The sequence below is a fragment of the Pteropus vampyrus genome, unplaced genomic scaffold, assembly GCF_000151845.1.
Source record: "Pteropus vampyrus isolate Shadow unplaced genomic scaffold, Pvam_2.0 Scaffold180, whole genome shotgun sequence".
Classification (NCBI taxonomy): Eukaryota; Metazoa; Chordata; class Mammalia; order Chiroptera; family Pteropodidae; genus Pteropus; species Pteropus vampyrus.
In genome coordinates, this window is record NW_011888961.1 from 616448 (window position 1) to 626665 (window position 10218).

General features: G+C 36.2%; 1 protein-coding gene across 1 annotated transcript in view; it reads right to left on the reverse strand.

Moving 5' to 3' along the window:
- The window catches only part of MYO3A (myosin IIIA), a 179249-nt gene that overhangs the window by 31188 nt on the left and 137843 nt on the right, over window positions 1–10218 (reverse strand). Inside the window, exons 24-26 of the mRNA XM_011371026.2 lie at window positions 6747–6858; window positions 4244–4406; window positions 2598–2721 (exon numbers count right to left, since the gene is read on the reverse strand). Of these exons, the coding sequence (XP_011369328.1) occupies window positions 2598–2721; window positions 4244–4406; window positions 6747–6858 (399 nt within the window). The remainder of the gene's footprint in view (window positions 1–2597; window positions 2722–4243; window positions 4407–6746; window positions 6859–10218) is intronic.

Consider the following 10218-nt stretch of genomic DNA (forward strand, 5'->3'; position numbering starts at 1 on the left):
AGCCCCAAAATAAACACACTCATTTATGGTCAATGAATTTATGACAAAGAAGCCAAGAATATACAATGGAGATAGGATAGTCTCTTTAAAAATGGTGTTGGTTAAACTGAACAGCTACATGCAAAACAGCTACATGATGAAACTGAACCCATCCTACATCATACACAAAAATCAACTCAAAATGGATTACAGACTTGAATGGAAGATCTGAAACCATAAAACTCCTAGAAGAGAACATAGGTGGTAAGTTCCTTGACATTAAGGTAATGATTTTTTTTTTTTGATTTGACACCAGAAGAAAAGGTAACAAAAGCAAAAATCAAATAGCAAGACTACATCAAGTGAAAAAGCTTCTGAACAACAAAGGAAACCATCAACAAAATGAAAAGGCAACTTGCCAAATGGAAGAAAATATTTTCAAATCATATGTCTGATAAGGGGTTAATATCCAAAATATAGAAAGAACTCATTACAACTCAATAGCAAATAACCCCAAACAGCTCAATTAAAAAATGGGCAGATCTGAATAGTCATTTTTCAAAGAAGCCATATAAATGGCCAACAGGTACATGAAAAAGTGCTCAACATCCCTAATCATCACGGAAATGAAAAACAAAACCACAATGAGATGTCACTTCACACTTGTTAGAGTGGTTATTATCAAAAAGATGACAGATAAGTGTCGTGAAGATGTGAGAAAAGGAAATCCTTGTGCATTGTTAGTGGAAATGCAAATTGGTGCAGCCACTATGGAAAACAGTATGAAGGTTTCTCAAAAACTTAAAAATAGAACTATCATATGAGCCAGCAATACCACTTCTGAGTATATATACAAAGGAAGTGGAACCATTATCTTGAAGAGATACCTGTATTCCAATGTTCACTGCAGTGTTATTCACAATATCCAAGGTATGGAAATGAACTAAGCACCCACCAATGGGTGAATGTTATATGTATACAATGTAGCATTATTTGGCCATGAGAAAGAAGGAAACCCTGCCATTCGTGACAACATGATGGACCTTGAGGGAATTATGCTAAGTGAAATAAACCAAATAGAGAAATACAAATATTGCATGGTATCACATATTTGGAATCTAAAACAAGAAAAAGTTAAACACATGGAAACAGAGGTAGAAAAGTGGTTGCCAGGGGTAGAGAGTTGGGGAAAATAAGGAGAGATTGGTAAAAGGGTAGAATTTCAGCTACAAAATGAACAAGGTCTAAGGATCCAATTAAAACCTGGTGACTATAGTTGATAAGGCTGTAGTGTACAATTAAATTTGGCTAAGAGTAGAATTTAAATGTTTTCACCAAATAAAGAAAAAATAGATAACTATGTGAGGTGATGGATGTGTTATATAACTAGATGGGGGAATCCTTTCACAATGTATACATGTATAAAATCAATATGATGTAGTCTTTAAATATCTTACAATTTTATATGTCAATTATACCTCAATAAAGCTGAAATTTAAAAGATGATAAGTTTTGGGGATCTAATATACAGCATGGTGACTTAAAACTGTATTATATACTTGAAAGTTGCTAAGAGAGTAGTTCTTAAATGTTTTCACCACACACACACACACACACACACACACACACACACACACACACGCAACTGTAATTATCAAGGTGATGGAAATGTTAACTGAAATTATTGTAATCATTTCACAATACACATGTGTATCAAATGGTAAAATTGTACATCTTAAACTTACACATGTTATATGTCAATTAAATCTCAATAAATTCGGGAAAAAAAAAAAAGCGGCAAGAGGCTTGGGGTTGGGGCTAGAATGCTCATTTTCTCCCTGAAGAACACTTAATCATTTTCAATCAATTCAAGTTTTACCACTTAGGCAAAATCTAGATATTTTTCCCTCCCCGTAATCTGTACCAACCAAGGCAGTTTCCCCTCCTCCATGGCCACGTCCCCACTGTGCCTTTTGCACATTTTCATAGCAGAATTAACTTATATTAGTAGGATCATATATTTATTGGTTATATTTCTTTTCCATGACTCTGAGCAATTTGAGGATAAAGATTTTGTCTCATTTATCTATGTGTCCCTACTGCTTGGCATAAAGCCTACTCTATAAATGAATTCAGGTGGATCTGCTAATTGCACTTTAGAAAGATAGATATGGATGCTCAAGAGAAAAAAGGGCAGAGGTGCTATGCTTTAAAGATTCGATTACGACTTAGGAGCCAATGGCATATTGGTTATTAAGGCCATGGGAATGAAGGAGAGAGTCGAGGGATAATATTTAGATGCGGAGAAGGATTTAAATATGGGGAGAGGAGAAGGAATTAACAAAGGACACTTGGAATTAGAAGAAATATAGAGAGCAGTGTGGCAGAAGCCTAGGAAGAAAACATTTTGAGAAGGAAGTGTGGTCACCAGTGTGAAATGCCAGTGAACCCCCCAAATAGTGCCAGTGGCCACTCCCCAGTGGCCACTGGTGTTCATTGACATTTAATGCGTACGAGGAACTTGGTTGGGTACGAGAAAGACTATGAACTTTATTTTGTAACTTTACAGATTTGAAAAATCTATAGTGTCAAATGGTATATGAATGACATTCGTATACCTTTTATTTTCAAAGTTTTTCTTGTAGTCAAATTCCAGATCGTGAGTCTGAATGGTTGTTACTGCTGTGTTTTTCGTTTTAATGATTTCTTTTCTTTGTTTCCTGACTAGATGTCCTCTTGCAGCTGAAACATATAAGGCCCAGAGTAGTGTTAATCATAACAAATAAAAAAATTACTTAAATGAGCAGAAAAATATGGGTTTTTGATCATCAGTATCAAAGAGGAAAATGAAATTAGACCCCAAATAGAACAGTTTCATTAAAAAAATATGGGATTCGTTAGATGACAAGCTATAGCAAGAAAATAATTAAAGTACCTTTTGTATTAAGGCGAATACTAACATGAAAGTAAAATGATAGAAAGGAGCAAAGTTGGTGAAAAAGTCAAAATGTAACATTTGGTTAAAATCTGCTAATACTTATTTCCCTTTTATTTTTGCCATGGTAAACTATTCATGAGAGAAATCCTCTATTATCTAAGTATATGTTTTGGACACTTTAGCCAATTATCTTTGGAGCCAGATATATTTCAGAATTCAGATTTAAACTTTATTTTTTCATTTTAGAAAGATAATTCAGAGCACATAACATATATTCTGTAACACGCCCCATGTCGGGGCAGCACTCCATAATCAAACACAAATATTTCTCCAGAAAACACAATATCTTCACTAAGTGGGATGAATAAAGGACTGTAACTACTAGGTCATGTTTCACTTCCAAATGAGTTATAAAAAACCTCCCCTACACCCCTGGTGTTTTATCCATTTGGAAATTGTGGATAAAAAATTAGATCCCAAACTACAGGGTTTAATTTTGATGTCCCAGTAAGAAGTTAAGAGCTTAAAATTCCAAGAGATGATAATGCGCATTATGGATGCAGAGAACTAGGGTTGGAACATGAATCGCCTGTATGTTAGGTTTTCATCAGAACACAGGTTGCAAATCAATAGTGGATCATAAAATTGATCGAGTGGGCTAAATCTAGCCTCTGAAAATGAAATGGAATAAACCAGAATAGAAAATGTCAGAGTGTACTGCTCACAGTATGTGTGTAAAAATATATTTTTTACTCTAAATGTGCAGTCAAAAATTTTTGAATGATTCTGTACTAAGCCACATTAGGTTCTAAATTTAAGAATGGAAAGCAAAATCCAGTCTATGAATATATTTTAATAAAAATTTATGAAATGTAATTATAAATATTTCTCTACAGTTAATAGAAAGAAATGAATGCCCTTTAAAATGAGATTTAATTAAGTTATCAAAAACTATGGCCAGTGTAACCTTTGGAATAAAATAAAAAAAATCTTATTGTCCAACGTGTTATAATAATAAGATTCTTGAGATCTGTAATTAATTCAATCACTTACTGTATCTTGCACAATAAGTCAGTTTTATTTCATTAATATTTGACAGAAAATTCAAAAATTAAATTATTTTATTTAAAAAAACATTTATTCAAATATTAAAAGTGTCAATCACTAAAACAATTTGATTTACATTTAGTAGAAAGTATCAAGGTAACAGAGCTTGGAATTAAACACAAAAGCTCTTTAAGAACTTGTATACAAGATTCGATTGTATGCCCACATCTAAACACAGCATTATACTTTGTTACATTGTGAGACAGTCTGAGTGATTACCTGATTGTATTATTATAGCGCTCTCTTTCCTTTTCTCCTGTATTTTCTGGTATCTTCTTGAACCCAAGAATCCTCTGACACAGGCTTGAATTAGAATAAGCTTGTCAATGGCTTCCTTTCGCATTAAATTTAACTGTTCCACATGATAATATTTAAGGAACACCTTGAAAGAATTAAAATAAAATACAAATAAAACTAAGGCACACAGGTGTGAACAGTCACGTGCTTTGTTTTGAAGAATAGATTATATTCTAAATCTTTTTAGATTGTGGAATGTACTACCTATTGCTTCTTTGGCCTGGATGTTGCTATAACATTATAGATTTTTATGCTTGAAGAAAACCTGTCTTTAAGAAGAAATATAGTTTGATGATCACGCTGTTTATTTGTAACAGGTTTTGTTGGATGGACCGATAAGAGTGGAGGATATTGAGCTGTTGTATCAAAGTTTTAGCATCGTATGCTCTGAGCAAAGCTAATTTTCATGCTTTTATTTTTCAAAAAAGACAATTATATTTCCTAAATTTAAAAAATCTTACAAATCTATTTTTTAAGACAGAAAGCAATTATAGATAGAGAAGTTCATTTATTAAATGTTTATCGAGACCTGTATATGTACTCATGTCCTGGCACAAAGGTGAACAAGGCGGGGGCACTGCCTCTCCTGGGCTCCAAGGCTGTCAGTGGAGAAACAAGGCAGAGAGAGGGCCCCAGGCAGGACGGACAACTTTCTCACTGGACCCTGTGGCCACCCTGGTGAAAGCCAGGCTGACTTTCGATTATTTTAAAATCAAAATGAATTGGAGCACCAGAAGAGCCTGAAGGCCTAGAGATATTCTCATCTAAGACTTTTCAACTTCCTCCAGGAAATAGGAAGTTTTTTTCCCCCCCTTCTTTTAATGGCTACATTTACTAATGAAATTCATGTCCAAGAGAGTTTATTGAATCCACTAAGAAAGTCACTGAAATTCAAATTTAACAGCTGAGTCATGAGACCTGGTAACCCTGACTGCAGAATTCTCTCAGCATTCCATTACTTGAAAGCTTGACACCACAGGTAAACGGCTTAGCATTATAGGTTTTGATTAAATTTAGTTTTAATTTCTACAGGACTCTTGATGTTAATATATTTAGTCCATTCTACTGTTGACAATTCATTTAAAATTCAATCTGTTTAAAAAGGTCATCATTTTTCTGGTACAGCATTAGAAATGGTCCTATATTGAATACTTTTATCCATCATAATGAGTTGGAAAAGGTGAAGTGGAAAAATACAAATAGCTTTAAAATGCTACTCAAATATCATGCGGAACTGGAACCGCAAAGGGCCTTTTTACAAGTTAAAACTCTATTTCAAGTTACGCATGTGTTTCAGACTGTGAATCAGCCTGCAAAAGTCATCTTTGTGAGCATCTCAAAGTAAAGGGTGTGAACAAAATACACATTGTTTTAGTGCTCACACTTTGCCCTTACTAAATACTAAAGTAAACACAGATTACTGAATTCTTGGGACTCACTCTAAGATAAACACTGAAACAAATTCCTTAAATTGTTACTGGAGGAATTTTTCATCTGATCATTATGAAAATCCTCTCCCACATCTCCCACCCCCAAGACACAACTAATATAAACTTCTTTGCAGATGTGGAAGTTGGTTTCACTCTGTGTCAATGGTATGGCTGATGGCGGTTATTCTTGAGGGGTCAGTCTATGAGAACTTCTTTTCTTTAGCCTGGCTCTTTTTTCCATCCTCTCCCAGTGATCCATTTTGTGTGTCCTAAGACCTGGTATCCTGTTTATCTCATCTTCATCTCATAATTCTCTGGAGATATCTAAGAAGCCCAGTGCATCCTTTCGTTAAGCAGTCTTACTTCTGTATTCAAAATTGGTTATGATTGTTTACTTCATTCTATCTAAACTAAATAAACTAAGATCTCACAGGTCTCAGATCTAATACATAAACATAATATTTTCAGTCATTGTAAAATGTTATAATACTCAGTAAATCTAAACACATATAGTGAGTCTACTAGTATTGGTGAATTATTCACGCCAGTAAATTTCAAGTTTTATAATGGGAGCAGATTTGAGAATTAGAAAAAAAAAAGAAAAAAAATGTTCTCAAATAGAACAGAATAAAAAAAATCCTACTTAGAGCATTATGATTCTCTACAATTTTTAACTATATTTGGTGGTGATAGAGAAAATATATCGGTCTGTTTTAGATACTATTTGAAGTATACTTACTATAAATTTCATCTTTTGGGATAAATCTTCAAGATAAAGTTCTCTTGATTTTTTTTTAAAACCTTTATGAACACAAAGCAATTTTTCTGAAGAAAACCTTTATGAATTAATTCATCAATTTACTTCCCCTGTTTTAAGCTAACATTCTGTAATGTACATAGCCATAATATTTCAATCATTGTAAAATGTTATAATTCTCAGTAAATCCAATGTAATTATTAACTTTTTTCCCTAGAAAATTACATGGAAACATTACTTTTGTTTTTCCAAGAGCCCAGTTATCAAGACCGGCTTTTTCCAGAATGGCGGCACAGGTGTCCGGGCTGACTGGTGGCTTCTCGCTCCATTTGTAGCAGAGAACACGGTACCTTCAAATGGGGGAAAGGGCTGGTTAGCATTTCACGAGGGTTCAGAATTCGACAGTTCTGTGCGGGGAAGGAAAGAAACGGGATCCTTTACATAACATTCTCAGAACAACCCTGGAGCAGACTGAATTCCAGACTGACAGAAATCCAGACAAGTCTATTTGTGTAAACTTGAGCATTGTTTTTCCAGTTTAGTGGTTGCTTTTCAATGCTGTTTTAACACTGAAATCCTGCCTGAAAACTCCGTCACTCAAAAAAGAAATTAGTTGGGTATTTTTTGAAAAGTAACCTTTCTCTGGGCACTAAGCAGGACCGCAGTGGCAGGAAGCAGAGGGAACAATTTTATTCTTTTTTTCTTTTTAATCTTCACAAAAACATTGGAAACTGATCTTAAAATTGGATTGGAGGAGTTTTAACTCTACAACAACTTCCCAGCGCTGTACACATACCTTCTATCATTGTTTTTACTTGTTTTTTTTCCCTGTCTTTTGCTGGAGTTTTTCTCTGTTGGTTTAATATAGCAGTACTTGAGGGGAGGAAGTGAGTAAGGGGTTAATGAAGGAGCGAAGTGAAAGAGGTCACAAGTTTTTCATGCTGACCACAAAGTCTAATTGGGGAACAGGGTGAATTAAAAGAAGAAAAAACAGTTTACATGGTCAGTAATCGTGTGCAAAAAGGCAGATTTCTAGAGTTTTCAAACACTCCTTTATTTTTATTTAATTTCTTGATGCAAGATTAACCTGTGAAGATTAACCAGAAGAAATGGAGCGGCGCTTTGGTAGGTTCTGAATTTCAAAACAGAGGCCATGATGTATAGAGGACTAAAGTAGCATGGTGACGAGAAGGAGACCGTGCCAAGGGTCAGGAGAGCGAAGGTCTAATCTCGACTAGTTACTTGTGTCAGCTTGGACACATCATGGAACCTCTCTAAGTATCAACTTCCTCATCCAAAAATGAACCCATAGATAAAACCTCTAAAAAATAATATATCCCAGCTCTACCAAGTTTCAGCCCATGAAATCTGCAGACAAACCAGTTTCCGTCAGGTTCTCAGAGAATCCTGGCCTAGAACGGTGTAGAGTGAAGTGATAGTCACAGCTTTTGCTATCTGTGCAAAACCTCAGGGAACGCCCGTTAGCCTCCCTCCGTCCTTCACGCCTGTCTGCTTCAAGACTAAGCTTACTCACGGATGAACTATGACCCAAGCAGGCACTCTGACCTCTTAGCCCACCAACCATCTCCTGGCTCCACTCTTTTCCAGATCCAGTCAGGATCTCACGGTTCATCACAAGAGCCACCCTTGGTGAGCTCCCTTGACTCTCTCACTCTCTGCAAACAGGCACACCTGGATCATCCAATCATCTGCTTCTCCGCTCTTATGTCAGGCTTCAGAGCACTGCCAGAGAAAATCCCCATTCATTCACGGTATGCTCCCCTATGAATGTGCAATTTCCTGACTCAGCTGGGTCCACATGGATGCTCAGAATCCTTATTGTTGTCCGTAGCCACTTTCCTCACTCAGTCCCCAAAATGGCTATTTAATCTCTCTGCCCCCTTGATGTGTCCCACCTGCTCTGCCCTCTAAACCCTTCTCAGCAGATAAGCTTACCCTCTATTGCACTGGAGGTCACCATACACGAGCTCTACCAGCTTCCTCCCCAACTACAAATTCATTCACTCACTATTGATTCTTCCCTCCTCCTTCAGAAGAGATATCCATGCTCCCTGTTCCTGTGTTCTAGATGCCATCTCTTCCTCCTTTTCTCTTCTGTATACTTTCAATCCCTTTTCTCTCTTCTGGCTCCCTCCATTTAGTACAAAACAATCCCCCTAAGTCTCTCTCATCTAAAAGGATTTTATTCTATATCTCCAACTGGCCTTCTGTAATCTTCACTTGGTGTATCCACCAAGCTTAAAAATCTCTCTGGAATGTGTTTCTTTCTCTCTGTTCCTACTGCTATTACTTTACCCCTCATCACTTCTCACCTCAGTTTCTGTAATTGCCTCCTCACTGGTTATGTCCATTTTCACTCCTCTCTCCCCTCTCTAAGCCAATTTACACAGCTTCGTCTGAATTATCTTAAAATGAAAATCCAATCATGTCCTTTTCTGATTTGAAAGTCTCCAACAATTTCCCAGGGTCTAAGCTGGGATGGCAAACTCAGGTGCTTTCAAAGGCTGGGTGGGTAACATAAATGTGTGAGCTGGGAAGCAGAGGATGTGAAGGGAATGGAGAGGCCACACCTGCTGAAAAGTAGGCATCTAAAATCGGTTCCACATATGATGAAAGCTCCTTCCTGCTCTATACCCTTGCCTGCCTTTCCAGCCTCATGTTCTGCAATTTTCCATGGACGTCTTGAGCTCCCGTCATAAAAGTGATTTAAAATTATGCCTAAGGGCCATGTTTGCTCATGACTCCATGCCTTTGTACGTGTCATTCTCTATCCTGCATGTCCTTCCATTCTCACTCCTACATTTCCAACAGTCTAGACACTCTCTTTAACATATCTTCAATGAACAGATTAACTGGTTGACGGACATTCTCTTTCTCTGTGTAAGGCACACTGACTGCCGTCCACTGCACACCTGGAGTTCAAGGGCAGTGGCTCCTGCTGGTGTGCTCTGCTCCTGCTAACAAACCTGTTTATACCAGTTGCACTTGAGGGAACATTATCTAAATAAGTATCAGGTAATCTGACGAAATATGAGTGAGGTTTCTACAAAACTGTATCAAATGTGTTGGTAAGACTTCATAAAGAAGTGTTCTTGAAGACTAGGGAATTAAACATGGATAAAGCTGTTATAAAAAGTTGTGAAGAATCATATAAATCAAGAATATTCAACTCTGTGATTGTTTCACAAGTATCTTTAACATCTTGCTTCACTTCAAGAAATATTGACTAAAAATTGTAAGTCACGGATTATGGAGAGCTATGCAAGAAAGAGTCAATAAACTCTCATTTGTTGACTTTTGCTAAAAAAAATTAAGCTTATATCGAAAGATTGCAAAATGAATATATGTTGATGTTATAAATTAAAGTATATTTATAGTATATATTTATATATTACTTTTATGATTCTCTGCTTTATCTGAATTTCTACTATAAGAAATTTCCTTTCCTCTTCAATTCTGCCATCTCTACTTCATGCTCTCAGTATACCCTGTGCATACTTTTATTAAAAATATCCAAAACAACAAAAACAATAACAAACACACAAAAAACAAAACAAAACAAATATCCACTACTCTTCTCTCCATTTATTGAGCACCTACTATGTGCCAAGCACCCTTATAAGTGCTGGGGACACAGCAGTGATCACAGTAGACCACCGCCCTTGCCTTTTGGAGTTTACATTACATTT